This window comes from Grus americana, chromosome 9, assembly GCF_028858705.1.
Source record: "Grus americana isolate bGruAme1 chromosome 9, bGruAme1.mat, whole genome shotgun sequence".
NCBI classification, from domain to species: Eukaryota; Metazoa; Chordata; class Aves; order Gruiformes; family Gruidae; genus Grus; species Grus americana.
In genome coordinates this window covers 19,400,962-19,424,658 of record NC_072860.1, presented here as the reverse complement: position 1 = coordinate 19,424,658, position 23,697 = coordinate 19,400,962, and the positions used below count along the sequence as shown (strand labels likewise).

The window sequence follows — 23,697 nt, the reverse complement described above, 5'->3', positions numbered from 1 at the left end:
AACAGCAGTTTAGCACAATACTGCCAGTAGCAGGAAAAGAGAAAGGTGCCAGATCCTCCCAGCACGTATACCTTGCTTTGGACACCTACACATTATGCACTTGCTTTTTAAATCAGTGTTTATCCGGCCTCTCATCAGTCTTTATTCCAACATGTTCATGTTTTGCATTTTTTTTACAAGAAAACAACGATAAAAACAACGAAGGTGTGAAGCAGCTTCACTTCACTAGAAAAGGTGAGTCTCAGAGGCCCCGGCTGACGGGCCCAGAGCCCCGACAGGCTGCGGCTGAGCTCCTGGATGGGGAGGGTGGGAGTTTTCCCAGGCCACCCCGTCCAAGTCCCTGCAGGAGGCTGCTCGGACTCGGGTCACTCGGGCCCACGGATGGCCCCTGTGATCCAGAAGCGGCACCCGGGGCAGCGAAGACATCAGGAGCAGCAATTCACCCCTCGCAGCCGAGGCCCGGTGAAGACCAAGCGCCTCACCGTCCCGCTCCAGCCCCTCAGCCGCTTCCTCGGTCCCGCCACACCCCCTCCTTCCCGCCTCCCCCCGCCCTCAGACGTCACTTCCCTGCGAGCAGCGGAGTGTCAGTGGCGGTCCTGTGATGGCGGCGGCGCGGCGCCGGCAATCGCGGCGGCTGGGGGCGCCGGGGGGGCTGTGCCGCTCCTAACTCGGCGTCGGGACCCTGCGCCATGGGGAGGAGCCGCGACCGGCGGCTGGCCTGAGGCGGCGGCAGCGGCGGCGACAGCGGGGAGTGCGGCACCGCTGAGGGGGCCCCGCCGCGGGGACCGCGACCCGCGCCGCCGGGGATGTTGCGGTGGGTCCGGCAGCAGCTGGTAGGTGCTTCCCGCCGCCGCCGCGGGGCGGGGAGGGCGCGGTGCCGGGCCGCGGCCGGGCGGTTTCCCTGCACCCCACGGACCCCCGGGCAGGGCGGCCCCTCTCCTCGGCCCGGCCCTCCAGGGCCGCCCCGTCCCGCCGCCTCTGCCTGGGCCGCTGCCGCCGCGGGGTCCCCGGGGGAAGCGGGGGTGCGGGCGGCCGGGCTGAGGGGCAGCAGGGCCGGAGTGGGTGAGGGAGGAGAGTCCTCCCCCCTGCCGGGAGCGGAGAGGCGTAGAGGCTGGGCAGACCTGCAGGCTTCCCTTGGATCATTATTGTAATGTTTTAAAATTTTGTTTTTAGCACGTATCGGAGGGTTTGGGGTGTTCCGGTTTGGGTTTTTTGTTGGTGGCGTTGTTGGGTTTTTTTCTTGAAACCACGTCAGCACAGAGGAGAGCGCGTTCCCTTACCTGAGCCCCCCTCAGGGAAGGGCTCCCCAAACTTCTTTTGAGGGAGGAATGACGGTGCCTTTTTCAGTGGACCGACACTTCAGGGATTTGCTGGCCTCTCTTCCTCCTTCACGTTGCGAAATCTTCCCAGGCTTTTTCACCTGATGTGCGTCCGTCTCATTTATTTCCCCGTACCCGAGAGCTTTGCAGCCCTTGCCGACAGCGTGTGGGTTAAGGTTTTGAAAGCGATGAGAAATGGAGGAAAAACATCCGTGAAATGCTTTTCGCGGGGGAAACCACTTTGAAAAAGGCTGCAGACGGAGGGTGTCTGCCTCTGAATAGGCGCTTCTTGCTGTGCTTGTATTACAGTGTGCAAGGGAAATAAGGCGGCTGTGACTGTAATGCCTGTGGTGCTGTAGCAGGGAAGTACATTGAGTTGGTTGTTTTGATTGAAGCGTTGGCTGGCTTCCTGCCCCCTCCAGCATTACTTCCCTTGCATTTTCTCAAGGGGAGAAGTTACTTCTAAATGTTGTATTTACAAACTTATTTTTTCCATTCATTGGAATTACCTTGCATTACAGATGTTGCCCAGGTTAGTACAAGAACTTACATTAGTTAGGTCTTTATATTTTAACGGTGAAAGCTTTTGTCTTACCGATGATTTGTTTAATTTGTTAATCACTTTTTACAATCCTGTACAACATACTCTAGGTGAATCCTGCTCTAGCAGGGGAGTTGGACTAGGTGATCTCTAGAGGTCTCTTCCAACCCCTACTGATCTGTGAATCTGTGAGAAAAAGATATTTTGGGTGGTTTGGGGGTGTTTTTTTTCCCCTTTTCTTCCCCTGCCACCTCTCCCATGGGCCATAGATTTTCCCAGATCTGTGTCCGAAGCACAGAGCTCATGGTGATGGTCTCAGTGCCAGCTTGACAGTGCTCCCTAGTTTGGTGTGACACTAAGAGTTACTGACCTGGAAGTTAACTGCTGTGAGCTCCGACTACACTCTTCTGTTACAGTCATACACAAGTTTTTTAGAATAAAGCCTGCTTGGCATAACATATCATTGTTTCCCCTTGAAGGTGGCTTGAGGCTTGTGTGTTTTTAAAACAGCATTCTGTAGAGTTTAGATTAGGACTGCGGCAGTGCTAGGGATTCATGTATCAAACGTGGTTTCTTTTCTCTCTGTGAGTACGCTAACCAGCTTTCCAGAAATATGTTTGCCCTTAATAGAAAGTAAAAACTCTGTAACAAAATGAGCAATAAACCTAGCACTAAGAGGTTTTTGTTGTTCTAAAAGAAACTGTTTGATGGGAAAATAACTGCTTAAAACTTGCACTAATTTTGACAGGAAAGGATTAGTGTAGTAGAAGAGAGCGATAATGAAAAGTCAAGATGTACTAAGGAAAAAAATATTATTGAAATGACACATGTTTTGTGTGTTCTTTTATATAAAACTCACTGTTTGATGTTAATGGCTGTTTCACAGCTCATAAAGATGAAAAATGGCCTGAGATAGGTATCACACTGCATGTTTCTTCTGAGGGGCACTCAGACAACCCATCCCTTTGTGTAATCGTTGGTTTAACATAGATCCCACCATACGTTTGCTTCTTCATATGTCCGTGATGTTTAGTTTCTGAAAGAATGTCAAAGGGCTGAGAACCTGGGGAAAGATGCTGAGAAAATAGTCAGAGCGAGCGGGAAGAGTGGGGTGGCAGAAATAGGTTTGCTTGTACTGTGGATGGCTGTGGAGTTTAAGGAATACTTGGACTATTTGAATCAGAGGGTGCCAAAATCTGTGTCTGATTTATTTCTGATAGGACAGGAGACAAATGTGTGGGTTTAGATGCCTTTAGAACGTGTGTTTGTACCTGTGCTTGATGTGGCACAGGCTTTGAAAAAAGTGTTCCCTTCCATATGGGAAGGTTGGAACCAGGCAAATACGTGGGAGTGATTTAAGTGGGATGTTGTAGTAGTACAAAAGAAAAACGTTGGTGTGCAGAAATGTTGGAAAGTAGCAAGGGATTGGGGAAAGAGGGGGGGGCTGGTACTTTGCCACGGTGCTGTTAGGTAGTTATTAAGTACTCTCTGTATGAAACCAACAAATGTTTTGCAGTTTTTTGTTTAAGAGGACAGTATTTCATATACTAATTAATGAGATTGCCCTGAATGTATATGGTCTTGAAAACTTGTGTTCTCAAGAGTTGTAAAAGGGGTGGGGAAAATGAAGCAGGTGGTCTTAGAAGTAAGTGATAAGAAAACCTGGTATGGAATTCAGGTTAACTCAGCTAAGTTCTTCAAGTGGTGACTTTGCAGTGCTTTAGTCTGTGAAGATCTATGCGTGCCTGTATAGCTACATAAAGGAATGACTAATCCTCTGAGAACAGGAGACATGCTGAGAATATAAGACTTTCTTCATCTTTATTATGGTCTTACCAGTCCAAAACAGTTTTCTAACTGAGGTATTATTTGTCTTTTCAGTGACTTGTTGTATAACAGAAATTAGTGACAGTAATACTGTTGCTCAGTCTTCAGTGCCTATGTGGGATTCTCTTACGAATCGCAGTTTGTTTTGGTATCTCAACCATCAGTCTGTTTGTTTGCTCAGCAACCATTAACACCAGCATACACAGTTTATCAGTTTTTCTTCATCTAATACTGTCCTACTAAATAAACTACATAGTAAGTCATTCACAGCGTGCAACTTTCTAGTTAGTGTTATAATATAATTATCTATTTAATAGTTGGAAGTACTTAAGTTTTACTAATAAAAAAGTGTAGAGACAAATGGAGTACGTTGCTTTGAGTAAAATGCCCTGATGTATCTCAAAGGCAAGCTTTGAGCAGGAAAGATGCCCGAGTTCCAGCTCTGTTACCTTGACATCTTGGAAAGACAGGAGGCATGTGGATTTGCTGAGGGTTGCATAACACCATGGACACAGCCAACTCTGCTTGAAATAAGCACCCGGGTAAACAACAGTTGATAGGAAGCCTCATTAATATTCAGGAATAGCACAGTACATTCTATTTGCATTTCAAATATGATGGGTTAGACTACATAGCTGATCTGTGTACAGCAGAGTGCTGTTGTGGCACTCCTGGTCAAGCTGTCCAGTGCCGATACAAAACAAGTGTACAAAGTGGCATTTGTAATGCTCAGTGACTTTCTGTACCACTTCTAGTTTTATAGATTTATGAGAGCGTTTGGACTGTGCTAATGTCCTGATGGCGTACGTGGAGGTAGGAGCTGTTACAGTGGTATTAACAGAAAGTAATGACAACCTCAGTTCTCTGGCAGGGAGATCTGCATAAATTGTGATAGAATACCCTTGTATGTATGATCTTAGCTGCATAATTTGGAACTAGTGGTCCTGTCAAGTGAGGAATGGTCTCTGGATTTCCCTTCTAGTTGCTAGGAGTTTGAGCCTTTTGATCTGTTATCTAACAGTTTAGTGACATACAAAAGATGCTGCATGGAGAAAACCTGAGAGCTACCTGCCTGGTCCCTCTTTTAGAAATGACAGTTCAAGAGAAGCAGAATTATGCTGTATTTGGCAGAGTATCTTCTTCCTACAACTTAAGAACCTGAATACTGTTGTGCACTGATAACAACTTTTACAGGCAAATGCAGCTTTGATATTTAACTGGAAGTCAAAGACAAATGTATAGATTAATTCCTTTGGATTGGTGTCTTTTAACTGGAAAACCTAGTTACCAGACTATTTTGTGGTTGTAGTAAGGTTCAGACTGGGAGGGACATCAGGAGTTTGTCTAGTCCAAAATTTGGACACAGCCTGCATTCAGAGGTGATCGCAGGGACAACCAACACAAAACAGTCAAAAACATTCCCTATCACACTGCATGCCCCCCCTACCCCAGACAATAGGTGTAGGAGTGTTCTTGTTCATCTTTTGGATGTGTTCAGATGAAAAGTTTCTTCTTCTAATAAGGGAGATGTCCTAGAGGACTGTACGTTTGGGATGTTCTTCCCTTTCCTTCCTGGTGTTGGTATCTGTTAAGATGTTCTGAGAGGGGCAGATGGTCTTCTGTGATAACTTGCGGTTAATGACATTCTGAATGAGGTGGACAGCATATTTGATCTCATTGTTTGCACTTAATCATTTTATAGAATTGAACCAATGCATTTACTACTTCCCCCCACCCCCCCAAGAATTCCGTGTATTTTTTGAATACTGAAAGTACTTTGAACTAAGCCAATGACTGAAAATCCTAGCTTCTGAAATCACATTGCTTTTCTGAAGTACAATTTTCTCCCTCTTTTCTTACTGTCACTGAAGCCTGTTCCCCTTTTTGGCTAAAATTGTGTGTTTGTTACTGTATACTAGAAAAACAAATGCATATTTGCTCAAAAGGGTTGCTCTGGTTCAGACTGCCCAGCTAATACCTTCTGTATTATCACCGAAGGATCGATGAGGTGTGTGTTAGAACAGCCCAAAGATTGCACTGCTTTGGTTAAAGTAGTTCAAGAACTGAGGATTGATGACCCCCCCTCATGTAACTTCACACAGGAGAAAATGTGGCCCTGTTTTTTGCTAGAGATATTCTGTGATCTGCTGGACTAGTCCTCCCATTGTGTTTGGGTCTTTTAACCTTGTTTTCTTCTTATATTCTGCGACTGCTGAAGGCTAATACATTTGCAGCACAGTGTGTTCCAGAGCGTGCAGAACCTGGCCCTGTCTTCAGCCAGCTGTCTTTCCAAGCGGAGACATCCGTTGTGTCCTGTGTGTAATTTTTAAATCTTATTTCATGAAAATTAAATTCTAAATTTAAGAATTGCCTACCAAAACCTAATCAAACCAGTCTTGACACTGTTTCTTTCAAAGACTATTTTAAAAATGGGAAAGTCAGAGTTGTCTGATGTGCTGCCTTGCCGTGAGACTTGGATGTTTGACTTGTATCTTGTCCCACCCATGAGCCAAGAGCCTTTTAAGCAGTGAATATTTATTGTGCCAAACTTCCACTTGTCACACAATAACATGACCATTTAACTGACTGTATGATATTCTTGCACTAACAGGGTCCTGCTCCCTTAATAGCTACTGTCTATTTATGTTTATGTGACTGAGGGAGAAAAATATATTCTTTTGTTGACAAAGCACAAAAACTTTTTGGGTTCTAGTCAGTAGGTGGTGGCGGGGGGACTGGTCAGGGTGGATGCCTCTTTGTTTATTGCTAAGAGATTGCCTCTGAACTCTCATCAGAAGGTAAAAATCATAATCTAAGGCAAGTAAATATGTGCTGAATTTAATAACATTCAACATGTGATTTGGATGTCAGTGGTATTCACTTTTCTAATGTCAGATGGGTTGACTGAATTCATTAAAACTTCTGTTTGCTTTCTTTTGGGGTGGAGAGATAGGAGTTATAAGGGAAAAATTATTATAATGTGCTTAAATTTCATTAAAAGCATCATGACTTGTGCCTTTCACTAGTGATCTACCATCTGTTTTTCTCTATTGTGTTGTGGTGTCCTCAGAAGTTATGACTGGTTTTGTAACGGTTTCACTGGGAAAAAGGTATCCGCAGTATACCTCTAAAAAAATTCTTTGATTTCTAGCACAAAATCTATTTGTAAGCCAGCACATAAAAACTGCAGCAAAATGGATATGACAGAGTGCCTCTGTAAATGCAAGGTCATATCTTCCAGCTAAACACAGGTGACATATTAGCAGCTAGACTTTTTTCTTTTTTTTTTTTTTATACAAACCTCTCTTCAACTGCTGAAAAAAACCCACTTAGCAATAGTACAGGCCATGGTAGAAAAGATAGAAAGTAGGACCGACAGCTACCCCGTGATTTAGAAAACAAAACCCTGCAATTCCTTGGCCTCCCACATACTGTGACTTAAGAGGATTTTTTTCTTGTTTACTTTAAGTAAAAATAAGCATGGGAAAGGAGAACTTTCCTGTAAATGGGAAGGAGAGGTAATGATGTAGACAAAAGGCCGGCTGTTTGTTTTCATCCTGAAATATTTTACCAGTGAAAGAAGTCTTATATGGCTTATACCAAAACATATATTTTGTTACTCTTTTACTATCCCATTTGCACATTTTCGTGCTAGTTTTATAGATGGCTGTGCTAATTGTTGCAGATACCTACATACCTGTTTGGAGACAGAATTGTAGCAAAATGGAAAGGAAGCTTAAGATTTAGGAAGCTTTAGGGATGATCTAGTTTATAGACATGTCTGAAAGCAGGATATTAAACTATTACTTAGATCATAAATCATATTTGAAATGGAATTAAAACTGAAAGTGGTATTCAATGAATAGACTCAAAACTGTAATGTTAAATTTTACAGAGCAGGCTTTATCAAAGCATGTTAAAAGGAAGAGCTGGACAGTTCTAGCTAGGAACTAAATTCTCTTCCCATTAAATTTGTTGAGCAACAACTGTCAGAGCAATTGTCAGTATAATTTTGGCACACATTTTGAAAAAGCCTTAAGATTTATTATCTAGGTGCAGTTTTGGGGGAAGAATTTTTTGAAAAGTTTCTTTTCATGCTGCAGGAACATGTGGATTAGATTTGCAGTGTAGGTGCTGATCAGCCTAAGTAGCTATTGCCTACTAGAACCAATCTAAATATTGAGAATGGTGGTTTTCAGTATTCCTGTGGGATAATGGTCATACGAGTAGCCCAGAACAGGACCCCTTATGCTTGTGTGCAATAGTTTTATAAATGACTCTTCAGAGCAGTGGGTAAACAGCATTTCATTTTAAGATAATAGTGCACATAGGAATGTATGATTCTTCTGTATTTGTCCTGTCATCGATTTGACAAATGTAGGTTTTTGTTTATTGTGAAATTGCTAGCTACAAAATTGGAATTGCTCTCTAATTTTAAGTGACAATGAAGTTCATAACCTGTCACAGATTTGAATGCTTTATCAAATATTGAAAATCAAAGAAAAATATTTCTGCTATAAAATTACGTAAATCCAGGCACTGTGCAGAATGGATACGGTTAGCTTGGTTTTTAAAGATACTATGGTTATTCAAAGTATGTGAAGGATTTGTGTGTTTAATGTTTAATTTCCTGTACTGGTTCTGTATTTCTTAGTGTGACTTTGTTTTGTAACTGCTATTTCTGTGTGATTGATTACTGCAGAATTGTAGCACTTGCAGTGTTCAAGGTACTTAATATATATTGAGCAGCATTCTTAAAAGTGGCTACTGATTCTTGAGATCTCAATTCTTATTTTATAAAATAAGATGCCCTATAGTTGCCTCCTGCTGAGTGTCTAAAGTCACCCTTCAGCTTCGAAAATCTGGCCTACTCTCTGCTTGCAGGCGTCTGAGAGGGAGATGATACTGCGGATAAGGATAACTAATTGCTGGAGCCCACAGAGGAAAATTGTTACTTCTGAAATTAAAACGGTGTAGTTGGAACTTCAAAGGCATCTTCATTCCCACTTCTTTAGAGCAATGGGCTGCTTTGGGAATCACGGCAAAAGATGAAACATTTTGGACCACAGCTACTGTCAAGCGTCAACTTCTCTTAGACCTTTTGGACCTTTATCATAATGCATTTTTTTAAAAGAAAAAATTTAGAGAACATTGAATGGCCTTGCAAAGTAGTTTGGGAGTCGCTAGCCAGTCTTTCAGACTGAGGCTTGCTTCTTAGAATCTGAATGTTAGCTAAATTGCTATCTTTAGTAGAGTTGAAGACACATTTATTGCACAGTCTCCGTTTGCTGTCATCTCTGGTGCAGATCGTTTTACTGTGTGTATGTTTGATTCTTGCCACAAGATTCTGCATTTTCCTTTCCTTTAGTGATTTCCTAATTCATTGCTTATTACTAGTACATTTTCCCCTCTCAACAGTATAGACAGCCTTTAAAAAAAAAAAAACCACAAAACTTGCTATTGAATCTAAATAGCACAGAATGTGCAGTTAGAGAACATTGATAAAGTTGGATGTGTCTTGATACCCCACAAATTTGCATTTTTTTGGTGAGCTGTTAATGACAGATAAAACCCATTAAGTTAATTTTGCTTGAACTAGCATTACTAGTCCTGTAGTTTTTTCTTGGTCCAGAGTTTGACAAAATTATATGGATGTGTACACATTTTTTGTAACAAAATCACTGCTAAAGAAATAGAGCAAAAGTATCACTGGATCTGTTCATTACCAATAGTTTTCATAATCTGTGTGTCTGGGTGTGAATGGGAGCATTCTAAAATAAAGCGAAGAATGAGGAATGTATTATAGGCATTTGGATAAGAATTCTAATAATCCTGTAGAAAATATGCGAAGCTTGCAATTCTGTTGAAGACAGTCACCAAAAAGTAACTGTTACAAAGTGTTAGGTTTGTTTTATCATATGATGTCTAAAATGGATTATGCTTTGTAAATACTATGATGGGAATTGTAGGGGAGGATAATAAAGCCAGTTCCTTAATTGATGAAAAACTGGGGTATTTTCAAATAAAGCAGTGTACTTAAATCTCTGTAAAAAATTTTTCACTACTAATGGAAACTGGACATGTCATAACAGTCTTTGAGAGCACTGTGTTAGAAAGCCTAACTTGCCTGCTCAGCTCCTTTTTCCTTTCTGAATTTATTGATGTTACAGGACCAGTATGTTTGGCATCAGTCACCTGAATAGCAAAACTGGCACAGGGAAGTATGTTACCAGTGAATGAGGCCACTTCAGCTTGATTGTTATTTTTGAAGATAGAAGACTTTTTAAATTTTAAGTAGGGATTTTTCCAAGTTATTTTTGTGGACATTTTGACAAAATAAAGTAAAATAAGAACAACTTGAGCTGTATGTAACTAGGAGTTTGTTCCAAGCACCAGTGTGACTTTTCTAAATACAGTACTAGGCATTTTTTTAACTTTATGAAGGGAAGAATTATTGCTTCATGATTTCTCAGGCCTTGTTTCCTAGAGTGTGTGTGTTTTCAAAAATAATGAAGTCTGGTTGTAGGTCTTCTAGGAAGTTGCAACAGGATTTGTTATCAGATATTTTAAACAACTGTAGATAGAGCAAGCAGGAAGAGGAAGTTGCACGAATAGTGCGTGACTTTTAGTACTGTTTTATTTCTTTACTGCAGTGATATTTAAAAGAGGAGAAACAACTTGCATGGCACTATGTAAACCTCAGGGTGCTTCAGCTGATTCACTGCTTTAGTTGTTAGAGCAGTGTTTAAAATTGCTGTGAGAGGCTGTTTCTTCCTTCATGCTAACCTTTGATATGACAAATTCAGTTTGACTACTGCCCAGTTATATGACTGGAAGATTATTATTGGCTGACTGTTTTGAGTAAAAATTTACAGACTTCTGAAAATGTGCACGGAGTGTGAATAGATCATCTTGCCTAACAAAGGGAAAAGTATTCCATGTATATTCAGAAAAAAACCCAAAGCAAGAAAATCCATTTCCTCAAAACACCTTTAATCAAAATACACCTTGGCAGCAGTATAATAGCAGGGTTTTGGGGCTATTTGCCAGGAAATGTGGTGTTCCTTGTCTGCGGCCATGGTCAGTCAGTCACCTCCCTAGGAAAAAGCCTTCCTGAAACAGAGTTTTCTTGTGTTTATTAGTTTATTAACTAGTACGTAGTGTCCAAAGGGCTTTTGGGGAGAACTACTACTTTCCTTAGCAGTGTTCAGTGTGGTTTTTAAAAGGAGGAAGAGGCTCTAATTGAGACTTCCTTCTTTCAAACCCTTTCACTGAAAACCGGTCACTTAGCAGAAGTTCTTTTGGCAAACATAATGTTCCTTTTTTCCTTTAAAAGCTGTGAATGATGAATAAGAAACACTGGGAGATCATGTTAAAGTATACTGGCTTTATGCAAATCATAACCAAAAATTGCTTGTCTGATAACTTGCAGGTATTGCAAAGCTTGAAACAGCAATTGATTTGTTGTGTGCTGGTCTCATGTCATTAATTCTAGCTCCAAGACCTGCAGATTTCTGCTGTCTTGCTTAGTAGTGCTGTAGAGTGCATGGGGAAGGCATTCACGCGTGTTGCCATAAGTTAATAGTGGTATTGAAGAAATACGAGTCTGCAGTAGAGATGGTATATTCCCCCTGCCCCCGCTTTGTTTTTGCTTGCAAATGTTGGGAGGACAGCCACATCCTTTGCACAGCTCTTTTTTCTAGTGCTTCTTCTCATTTGGTTACTCTGCCTGATTCTCCAGTTGTCTAATTTGTTGTTCATTCTAATAATGCTTCCTCAGTAGCAATAGAAAACTCTTCTTCTGTGCTATACCTTTTTGTTATACCGCCAAGCTATTCGAATGACCATGCAATTGTTTTAAGGAACTGGTACATTAAAAAAAACCCACAACAACCAAAAAACCCAACCCAAAACCAACTGGGAAAATGGTGGGGTTTTGGTTGGATCAGTTTTCCAGTCCGCCTTACCATCTGGCTGCATGGGCAGTTCTCCTAGTTCAATGGTGGAGGTGGAGACAAAATGTAGGAAGGGTTATGTTGGAAGAGAGGTGGCTGTTGATGCCCATGTCTTTCATGAAAGAAATAGCATAAAATCACAGTCAAAAATTTCTCCTTAGTTCCCCAGGATATGTTTTCTATGCTGTTTTAAAGGAGCCTAATTATTACACAGAGGATGTCTTTGTCTAACTTGCAGAACACTAACAAAATCAGTGCTGAAGAGGCTTAGTAACAATGACTTTGCCTTTGGTTAGAGTCATTAGAAATTTATAAAAAAGGAAAGCTAGGAATTACTTCTTTGTGCTTTATAAATCAGCTTGACTCAAGCAACAGCTATGTATTGTATGTAAATGGCATTTGTTTAGACTATTTTCAAAACAAATATGTCAAGTTTTCTGTGTGCAGAATTTTTATTGGGGGGTGTGTATTGAAGATTAAATATCAGAGCTGTGTTCTGGGGTAGGTAATGCCTGGTTTATGTTGGTAACATCAGATGAATGGCTGAACTTTAGCCAATAAATCTAGATTTAATTTGCAGCATGAAGGAGGGGGAAAAAATCAGCTTTTTTTTTTTTTTTAGTGACTTAATCTTATGGTCAAATTTTATTTTATTTACAGTTGATTCCTGCAAACCATCTGATTAAAAAGCTTTAAATATCAGGTTTTGTAATAAACTCTGTTTATTCTTTATGAAGTCAATGATCTATGCGCTTAGATAGAAATCGCTTCACTAGATAACTGCAGGAAAACTAACTTTTATTGAAAGATATTGGTGACAACTGAATCTTTTCGCAAGACTCAAAATTTAACGTAGAGATTCTCTGCTAATGCAATTTGGCTGCAGAAATCCTTTGACAAGGGCACATTACCCTAGTTTTGCAGATGAGTTTGATAATGACACTAGAAAGAGAAAGAACTGTCTAGTAGAGTGAAATTAGGAAACAGTGTGTTTTCTGCACCTCTTTGCTGCCTTGCATATAGATACAGTACAACACCCCTTTGCTGGGCAGAAATTTGGACTACAAATCAGCTTTGTGTCAGGAGCAGGATCTGTGACCAGCCTAGTTACAGAAAAGTTGAAAGGCATTCCAGTTCTTGAACAAGTAAGTTTAACGTCTGTGCAGAATTCTCCTTGGAGTGATGTGTAATTAAAATTTCTCTGCAAGATCTGCTTGGTTGCAGTCTCAGCAGCTAATTACGTGATGACAGAGTTGTTGGGTAATTTCAAATGATCTTTCGTAGTTACAGACTTGAAACTTAGGAAACCTGGGTTCTGTTCCCAGCCTTGACACTTATTTCCTGCTGTGACTATAGTCAAGTCCCTAAGGTTGTCCTGAATGTGTCCTTTTCCAGCCATAGCTCTGAAAACAAGAGGTTCTTGTCCCCAGCCTGCCTTGCTTGGGCATTGCCATCTCCATAGATCTGCTGACTGCACAGCTTCTGCAATTTCTCTATGATAAATTTCAACAAAACAGAATTAAATGTGTATAGGCGGCAATTTCAAGCTGGTTTAGCTCTACAACTGCACCTGTAAACTCGTGCGGTCTGAGATTCTGATTTGGAAAATAGATCCCTCGCTTTTAATCAGTTGAGTCTGCTTCAGCCGAGGTATCCTCCTCTGATAGAAGTGCTCGTGCAGTTAGGCTGGACTCGTATGGAGGTCTTTACTCTTTGTCATAAAAATGTCATTAAACTCATCAACTTCCAGGTGCTCAGATAGTGGCCTAAAAGGGGTATATAAATACTTTGGAAGAAATTCAGTGATACCCTTGTCACTCTGAAATTTTTCATTTATCTTTTAATAACTTTAAGCAAGTGGCATGGAGATTAACATGTATCACCATCAGAAGACTGCCAGTTGCTTTCTTTGCTTTTTCTGTTTTTTCCCTGCTTTACATCTGTTTGCTTTAGAGTGGAATTTTTTTCAGGCTGTAGAATATGACTTTCCAAAGTGAGGATGTCTGGCATTTTGTGAGTGCCAGACATTTTCTGAGATAGAAAAGAGCTGTGTACCTAGTCTTATTAATTAAGCACTTTTTTTTTTTCTTGCTTGCAAAACACTTTTACTGTGGCATATTCTGGATTGATTTAGAAATAACGTGTCACTAATGTCAGGTATCCAAAATGCTTCTGCTACAAACATTGATCTCTTTAAATTTTGTGTCAGCATTTAACAGGTACATTTTTTTTATCTTACTTTCATGCCTGTATTTCTTCTCTTAAAATTTTTGAACAGTTCCTTTCTTTTTGCTTTTGGCATCTTAGATACTTCTTCCAGTCCCTTCCCCTATCTACTTTTTGTCTCCCTGCTCCACTTTTATGTTTAAACAAGCATTCATACCGTGCATGTGACTGGAGCAGCCTTCCACTGCTTGTCATCTAAAGTTTATTCTCCTTCAAATCTCTTTGAAAAATCCCCCTTCCCTTCTTTCTCCCTTCTTTCTTCTGGACCTCTTTCTGAAGCAGAATGTTTCTGTAGTAATGATGCCAAAGAGAAAAATTTGTATTGTTGAGAGGATTTTTTAATTATTCCTTTACTTTAAAATGACACCATCCTGAATATGAACATACTTAATGCCTAAAGTTAGAGGACTTTATTGATTGAAGAGAATTCTTGGTTGATTATACCAGTTCATTGTGCTCGTTGTTCGTCACCTTCTATAGTTAACTGGTACAGAAGTATCTTCTGTTGGAGTTCTGTGAAGTGTCAGTTTTTATTTGACACAATTCAAGATCTGAGCCTGGTTTCACAAATGGAGCAATACAATGGCAAAGGTAGTTTCCTCACCTCTAGTAGTGGAACCGGTAATGCCCTTTCTACGTGTTTTATCAGTTGTCCTTTTGCTTGGCATCAAAGAACAAGGAGACTGCATACAGTGCAAAGGTGGCTCTAAGGTTAGGAATGTCTGATGCTCATGCTGAAATTCACCACTTCTGGACAATCATCAGTTCACCATCGAACAACTTAACAGTTCCAAATTTAATTTCACTAGTTTGTTCTGTGTCTTAAATTTTTTTTGCTTTCATTTTAGTAATTTTCTTGGCCTGTTAGCTGAGTTATGACTGGTTTACTGTCCTGCTTGTTGTCTTTTGCCATCACCTGCTTCTCCAGGTCAGAATGTTAGGGCTAGGAAGGGTTCTGGTGAGTCATGTAGCCCCAGGAAAGGCTCAATTAAAGATACACTTGAATGACCTAGATGTAAGCCCTTGTGTTACAGAGACATTGCAACCTTCCCATGTGGCTTATTTTGGTTTTTAATTATTCCTTTCCATAAGAAAGGAATTTTTGTTTGTTTTTTCAATATCCAAACTAAGCTTTCCTAGCTGCAACTTAAGCCTGCTTGTGTTCTTCATCCTTCAGATTACCCCTTTTCTCAGTGGAAGAGTCTTGCATATCTTGGAAGACCTGCTAGTATATCACAAGTTTCCTCTGCTCTAGGCTAGAGGACTCTAATTTGTTTGCTCTTTGCTTTTTAGATTGCTCAGCCTTGTGTTATATGTCAAGTTTTCAGGATCTCTTGTGGCTCATGTGCCACTCCTCTGGATGCTGTCTGTCCAGTTGGTTCATGGTGCTTCAACTGTGGCTCCCACTCCTCCTCCAGCCTCCTTAGTTCTGAAAGCCTTTTTCTCAATGGGGTGACATTACTGACTCCCATTCAGCCTGTGATCAGCTATAGCCTTTTAAGCTTTTTCTACAGAACTCCTATACAGGCTTTTATTCTCTTGTTGTAGATGCAATTAATTATGTCTAACAGCTGTATCTTTCAGCCTTCCGTGCGTCAGGTTGGTCAAGATGATTTTGATTTTTTTTTTCCTCTTCATTTGGTGTTTTTGCAGTCCTGCAGTGGTGTTGTCTGCAAATTTAACACCTGTATTCCCCTTCCCCTCGCAGAGGCACTTGATGAAAATCAATCCCCATTGGACCCGAAACAGGGCTTTGGTTCCAAGGGACCTCACTAAGATCTTCTGCTTTGGCAGGAAACTATTGATAACTATTTCTGACTGTCCTTTATTTATGAGTTTGCTTTCAGTGTTGCTACCACTCAGGTATGAACTGGTGGTAGTGGCAGGAAATAACATTTGAGGTTAGACAAAATGTTAGGTTTTGGAGATAGAACTTGTTTGGGAAAATACTATTGTCTATGCGAATGCATATGCTTTTGTTTTTAAGCTAGTGAGAATCTTTTCAAAATCCAGTTATCACAGCATACAAGTATGACTTGTTGTTTTGACCTTTTACTTTTCTCATAATCTGTTTTATTAGGGTTATCATGAGTGTGGTTGTGAGGTTTTGTAATTTATATATGTTTTCATCTCCATTTCTGTTTCTTCTTTTTTTTAAGTTTCACAGGGCTTCAGGTTTGCATGATAGCAACTACTCTTTATCCTTTTTGAGACTTAGGATTTTTTCTTTCATTTTCCAGAATGAGTAAACAACCTCAAAATTGAGACTATTTTTTCCCCAATATTTTAAAATTCTTGGGACACAGCAGACATTAATTTACAAGTTAATTGTTTCCCATTCAAAAGCAGCTATTCTAAAATTACTGCTTGATAATCTAGATACAATATTTCAGCACAAAGATAAGAATTTTACAAAACTACAGTTAAATAAAATAGTCTTTCTTGATCGTCTTTATTTTGTGTTTTAGGGTTTTGACCCACCGCATCAAAGCGATACAAGAACTATTTATATAGCAAATCGTTTTCCCCAGCATGGCCATTATGTTCCTCAGAAGTTTGCGGACAACAGAATCATATCATCCAAGGTAAGAAATCAATTTGTCATGGGAAAGCCACTCAATATGTTACTCAAGAAGTTGTGTAGCAAATGTGCATCTGTATGTCATGTCTAATGGTGCATATACAATAATTAAAATGAGACAAGCTCTGAACTTTTTTGAGGAGAAGCTAGGTTGCTTCCTTCCTATATATTCTTCCTGCTCTCATCCCTGTTTCCTCAGAACCTAAGTACAGAACAATTAAGTGTGTTAGTCAGAATTTCTGAAGAAAAGTAGGTTTTAAACCAGTGTTGCCCATGTCTGGATGTGATCCGCAGAACCACTTATAAGGAAGGATGAAGCTGGTTGTGAGGATTTATAAACTAGCCAAATTGTAAGCTAGTACTCTGCATAACATAAATTAGCAACGGACTGCAATTGCAGATTCCCTCCTAGTGTGACCTTGGATTGGAATCAATAGAACTGATGGTGGGGATGTGTCTTGTCGCTGTAGAGTAGGAGAGAAAGTTACAGCTGCAAGAATTAATTTCTTCAGGTTGCAAGTGGCCAAATGACTCCAGCTGCTCCTATCCCAGCTGGTAGGAGAACATTTAAAACTTTGACTGTAAAGGCAATGCAGTTGCTACCCCTGCTTCCCTGCTAGCTGTACTTAAAGAAAAAAAAAAAAAAAAAAAGAATTGGGTACAGCTGTTCTGTGTGGGAGCAGGGCAAGACCGGGAGAAGGTTTGGGGGAAGGGAGATGGAAAATTAAAAGATTTAGGTTAAGAGAGTTTAATGGGAGTGGAACTGAATTTCACCGAAAAATTGTTCGGTATCTCATAACTGTTCTTCTCTCTCTCCCTTTTTTCCCCTTCAGTATACGGTGTGGAATTTTGTTCCAAAAAACTTATTTGAGCAGTTCAGAAGAGTAGCCAACTTTTATTTTCTGATTATATTTTTGGTTCAGGTAAGTTGAATTATACTCAGGAAACTGCAATTTACGTTGTAAATTCATAGAACAAAAATCAGTGGCAGAATTTAACTTCTCTACTTACGTATTCTGTCTGTAAAAACAACACATTTCCAGTTTCTCTGGGAAAATAACATAACTTCAAAAAGAATTATGTCCAAATTTAAGTATTGTCCTTAGGGTTTGTCTTCATGAATGCTAATTCATTTGAAGTCCATTGTACTGCCAGCACAGGGACTCAATTGTCTGCCTCAAAATACAATTTTAAATCTGTTAAGTTAGTAATAAAATTCCAGATTTGATTTTTGTGGACATTGGTGGTGGTTGAATAAACCAGGAATTCTACTCTCTGCCTTTTTAAGTGCTTCTTGGACACTAGCGTGCAGAAATGCAGATATTCAAGTTCACTTGCATGAAATTGGGCAGTATGCTTCCTCTTGAGCTGAGCATGGGTTAGTGTATATTCTCATTGTAGGTGGAATCTTGCTTTTACAAATCAACACACTGTTGTCACACAGATCTAAGATCATCAAATTCAATTTGTTCAGGTAAAATGAACACACAAAAATTTACAGCTAGAATTGACAGTTTGTCAGTTTTGAAGACATCAGTCAGTGCTGTTGGTGATACAGGATAGGTCAGAAATATTACTGTGGCTTTTGTAGCAGAGTATATTCTGATTAAGAACATCCACAAGTATACTGTATGACAATCTGTAAATTTTCTGTGATCTCTGCACCTCCAACTTTGTAATTGTACTTGAATTCTGTTGAGCTATTGCAGACTTAGTAGATGAAGGGTGAGAAAGGTTTTAAGGAGAGATAATAACTTTTGAAAAACCATTTAATACCTAAGATGGAGACAAGGTTTTGGGGTACGCAAACTTTTCTTTCATTGTAAGATAGAATGCTTTGTACAGCCCTCCACAGTGATTAACCAACATTTACAGTATGTGTCTGAAAAAGATGATACCTCATGTGACAAAAAAAAGAAATACTGAAGAGGTCATAAGATTTGTCTGTGATTGTGCACAGTAGCACATACCAGTAGCAGGGCCAATTCTGCAATTTTTAATCCATTGCCTCCTGTGTCCCTTGCTCTTGTTCTTTCACATTTAGAAAGAATGAACTTTCTAATAGGCTGAAAATCCCTGTGTTGGGAGTTACTAAAGTCATCTAGTTCTAACTTGTTCTAACAGAATGTGTTGCCCATCCTAGTCAAGAATATTGACTTTGTCATGTCCATTGTTGTGGTATTTCATGCTGTTTAATATATTGTAGCATGAGGAGGATGGGGGCATGCTGGAGATGGAATGTAAATGTTACTTAAAGTAACCACAGATGGTGTTGCATTTTTAAAGCTTTTATTTTTTTAATGCAAATTTACCTCTTTAGTTCAATTTTGAGTCACGTTCCTTTCAAACTATTAGACTTCAGTAATATCTAAATGTGGTATCTATGAACAAATACAGATCTAAAGGCAGAACTTCTATTCAGAGCGTAATCATCTTATCTCAGTTTGTGACTCAAATGGATGCTTTAATTTGTATAGGAAATGTCTGTATTCTTGGAAACCAAACAGGAGAAAAGCTGCAGTCAGTTTTGTACATTTGTTAAAATGGAATTCTGTTTTTATTCAAATCCCATTTGGAAGTTCATTAATGTCTAATTTTTTTTAATTTTTATAAGGCAAAGGTGCCTTTTAAAGTTGATCACTATGGTATCTTCTCTGTTGTATGAATCTTATGTGACCAAGATGCAGTGTCTGTCATTACTACCTTATTCCATTGGGGATGACAGAGCTTGGGCAGGTTATTGTGTGATTTAAACGCGCAGCACAATCCAGTCCACATTGTTCACCTCACATATGCGTGCCAGAAACATGGTGACAGACTGCATTTTGGTCACTTGAGGCTCCACGCCAGTTGTGTGATGGATGCGTGTCCAGCCGTGTAGCAGACGAAGGGCCACGATGTTCTGGTGAAAGAGGCAAAAGGAGCAGGCTGCCATCACGATTCCACCAGCACAAAACTTGCTCCATTTTCACATGTGAGCCTCTCTTGAGAAAAGAGTGTAGATGGCAGAAATGTCATGGTTTAACCGTGTGCAGCCAAAAATCAGATGCTTTTGGCATGGATTTTCTTGGACAGCATGCTGCCAAGCTGAAATTGCAATGTGACAGTTGAAGAACAAACAGTATTGCAGGCTAGATGTGATTTTTGTTGTGTTCTATAAATTGTCTCTGTTTCAGTGGGGAGAAGAAAAAAAAAAAAAAGCTCATGCATGTGTTATAAGGTGGCATAATCTGTTTTCTCTGAGGTCCTTAGCTCTTAACAGACTAAACTTCACATGTGATTTTTTTTTTTCCCTTCTTTAATGGTTCCTAAAGCAATGCCATAAGTCTCAGGTAAAGTGGATCAAATCAATGTCTGTGGTTTTGAATAGTTCTTGTGTATATTTTCTTTACAGCACTTGACTATGTTGTATTTTTCCTGCTGCAGAGGAGAACCACTAACATCCCCCCCACATACAGAATTTTAGTGTATACACTGCACTTTTGGCATGCCAGCAATAATAGCACAAATTGTTAAAACTGCATGTTAACTTGGGGGAGCCAGAAAGGAGCAGTCTAAGAATATTCTCTAATATCTAATGGTTGGAATTTACTATTTTAACTTTATTTTTACTTCTGAAGTGGATGTTGTTATATTCCACATTGCTGTTATGCAGTAAATTGTATACGGTATTGAAACAGTGTCACGAAATGTAGATTTCCTTCCTTTGTAATACACTTTTGAATTCATCTTTGTAGTATGAAAACATATCTTCCTCTTACTAAGGACTCTTAAAATTGGCACGTGCATTAGAAATGTGATTAAATCTGTTCTAAGCCCTAGAACCTTTGTTTGCACTATTATTGACATATATTATTTAGATGTCAGGAACTGAGTTTTGCTCCAGAAATACTGCAGAAAGTGCAGTAAAAATACCCACAAGTTAAAATGAGGAGTTTGGAAAATAGTTGTCATCTTGCTTCATTGGGTTTTTTTTGGAAAGTACAATTGTAAAAATAAATCTGGGGCTAATTTTCATATTTTCTTCTCTTTTAGCTCATGATAGATACCCCTACCAGTCCTATTACCAGTGGATTGCCATTATTCTTTGTCATAACTGTGACAGCCATAAAACAGGTAAAGGGGAAAAAATCTTTGTAGCGTGAAGTCCTTCTAAGGTAAAGTTACTTAAAGTCTGAGTAAGATAATGCTTAGATACTAAAAATAAAAAGGCATCATTTTGGGAAGAATTTTGTGTGCAATGTTTCTTGTTAGATGCTTGAACTTGAGCACTTTGGTTAGTTGTCAAGTGCTCAGTGACTCACTGTGGTACCCTTAAATGGACAGCGAATGACTGTCAAACAACATTTTTGTCTAAACATTGCATGTCACTTGTTATAAGACCTTTTCTGAAAGCTCCTCACTTATTCCCTTGGCACACCTCGCTGCATGTTAAAACCAATCTTCCCACATGACACAGTGAGAAAGGAGCTTGGGTAGATGAAGCAATGGTGCAATCCATGTTTGCGAGTAGTTAAAAGAAATTTTGCTGCAAGGAGTATGTCTCATGGCATAAAATATATTTTAACTGTAATGCTGTACCAGGTAATAGGGCCAGTTTAGAAAGCTTCTTGTTTTTTTCTTTTTCTTTGGTTACATTAAACATTTTAGAGTGCTTTATAACACTTGAAATAAGGAAAAAATCTTCTGAGTTTAATAGAAATCTCGTTTAAGTACCATATTGCATCCTACTAAGTCCTAGAGTCCCTGGAAGGTGAATGTTAAAAAAAAAAACAAACCACCAAAAAACACCAAACAAACCCAAACAAAGAAACTTCTGGGTTTTTTAAACCCTTAAAGCAAGAGGAGAAAGAAACAAGCACATAAATAAAAAAGTGATGTGGATAGAAACTATAATGTCTTCTGCAGGGAGGTAATATTCAGGAACTATCCCCTTCAAAGGGTTTGACAGTGCTGTCTGGGGAAGAGATGCAGTCATAGCAACTGAAAAGTAAGCAGGAGACTGTTACGGAGCTACAACTGGAATTTCAATTTGCCTTCTGTGCCAGTAAGACTCAAAGCCATCCTGAAATAGGGCAAAAGTAAAAATAGCTCTAGCTTTCAAGCAGATAGTGGTGTTTGGGGCAGAGAGAACCTTAATGCTCGAGTAATATTTGAACTAACATTTCATCTTGTTGCTGTGTAATTTATATATGTAGAGTGCCCTAATCCTATTCAGTTGCAGTTGTTATCATCACCCCCCAAAAAATCACATGTTCAAGAGCAATAGTCATAAGTAGGCAATGGAAAATATCCCTTAAAGCTGTGTGAACTGAAAGAGATTGTGCAACTTAGTGCTAAATATTAGATTTTATTCTATCCAGACAGAAGTTGTACTTGTATAAGTCTAAAATAGTCCAAAATAATCTATTACCACGTTGTTTCCAGATGTACAATCTTATATTGGGAAACTTAAGTATCTTACCATCAAATGCAAAGAACAGATTCTGGTATTCCTTCTAGAAGTTTCAAATCAATCACGGCTTGCCAAGCATCAGGAGTGTTTTCGATTGTCTTAATATCTCTGCAAGGACCATTGGAACTACCTAAACTGATCTAATGGACTCTCATGTTTATCCTACCTGCTGCAAAGTAGGCAAACAGTATTCACAAGCTGTTATCTTGGAAAGACAATTCAGTGTGCTATCTCCAACAGGCTGCCCTTGGACAAGGAAGGAAGATAAATCTTCTGTTGGAATGCAGAGGGGAAAATACCTAATACGGTCTCAAAACCAGCTCCCATTTTCTCTCAAACCAGAAGTGGAATAGAAAGCAGGTTTTAGGGGAAGAAATCCCTTTTGAAAGCTGCGGGGCACTGGTTCTGTACAAAGTTACATCGGGATAAACGTTAAACTAAACTTAGTAGTCTCTCAAAAGACGAACGGGAAAAATAGAAGCATTAACCATATGCGGGTTTGAGAAGCTTAGCAGTGGGTGGAAAAACTCTCCCCTGCTTCCAGAAGGCCAGTGCATGTGACACCTCTAGCAAACCTCAAAACTCAGCTTTATTTTAATCTCAGCCAAGGAGATAGAACTTTTTCTTCTTAGAAGTGTCATTGCACCTAGGTCAGAAGAAGGACATACAAGACTGCAAAGTGATGCAACTCATGCTGTGTCATTTTGTCTATCTTGTTAGCTGGAGCACTTTCCTCCTTATGCCTGTGAAGATGCGTATGCAGTCCTTGGAGGAGCCCAAAATTATAAAATAAAAATTAAAAAACCCAAAACAAAATACAACAAAATAAAGGTATTTCCTAAGGAACTTGAGGGAACTTAGTCCATTTCAGTAAGTTCATAGGTATTTAGCAAACAAGCTGATTGGACACAAATATTTACACAACTGTCAGGTAAATAGAAACAACTACTTTGCAGGTTTTGATTAAATATAGACCTAAACTGAGAATGAAAAACCTGGTAATACAATATGCAGGCCTATTTTAATTTTGTCCTTTTCTCAAGTACATTGATAGTTTTTCAAACAGAACTTAAGAATCTAATTTAATTGAGGGATTTTAATCTTTGGTTTCTGTTCATGCAATTAAGGAACATTCCCTGTATTCCTATTGCATCTTTCTTTTTAACAGTATTTTTGCAATATTTGCAAGCGAGGATAAGGAACTCTCTCAAAAATGCCACAGTAGGTAAATTTTGGGGGCATTTAAACTGGCCACAGTACGTTGGCTTTTAAGAATTCCCTGGTGTGAGGTGTCACCCTTGTGTTGTAGGCAGTAGGTGTCAGATGGAGAAAGCGCTGAAATCTGTACTTTCTAAAGAAGGTAAATTTCTGTTCTTTGCCAAATGCCCATATTGTTCAGCTGCTCAGGTTTATGAGACAGATGCCCCAAGGTTATTGGAAGTTAGTTAAATCCTTGTTTTCTTCTGTCAGTCACCTTTAACAAGGAGCTGGAGGTACTGACTCTTAGTTTTTCCTACTGCTTAGGAAGGACTCTTTAAGAGTCTTAATGGTTTTAGGATTCTGATTTCCCAGTATATCTCTGTGTGGTTGCTATTACTACACACTTCTTATTTATTTATTTTTATGCAGTTGGCATATAAACTCCCCTGTTTCCTCCCCTCTTGTAGTGCAGTTGTGCTGTCCTAGTTGTGCTAGTAACAGTGGAGGTGCATAAAGGTAGAACTGCAAAACTATACTTTTAACATGCTAAACTCATCATATAACTTTCCTCCAAACTCCAGTCAACCATAGAA

At 39.5% G+C, this 23,697-nt stretch overlaps 1 protein-coding gene across 11 annotated transcripts in view; it reads left to right on the top strand.

Moving 5' to 3' along the window:
* The first annotated feature begins 561 nt into the window (after positions 1-561).
* Positions 562-23,697, top strand: part of ATP11B (ATPase phospholipid transporting 11B (putative)) — a 70,093-nt gene continuing 46,957 nt past the window's right edge. For 10 of the 11 annotated variants that reach the window (XR_008578251.1, XM_054835063.1, XM_054835065.1 and 7 more), the window contains exons 1-4: positions 583-833; positions 16,337-16,453; positions 17,283-17,372; positions 20,485-20,565. Coding sequence is in view for 10 of the 11 variants with exons in the window: in XM_054835063.1 (XP_054691038.1) it covers positions 807-833; positions 16,337-16,453; positions 17,283-17,372; positions 20,485-20,565 (315 nt within the window). In the remaining variant the exon portion in view is untranslated. Of the gene's footprint in view, positions 834-16,336; positions 16,454-17,282; positions 17,373-20,484; positions 20,566-23,697 lie in introns of all 11 variants that reach the window. The other variant, XM_054835057.1, reaches the window with a different exon arrangement.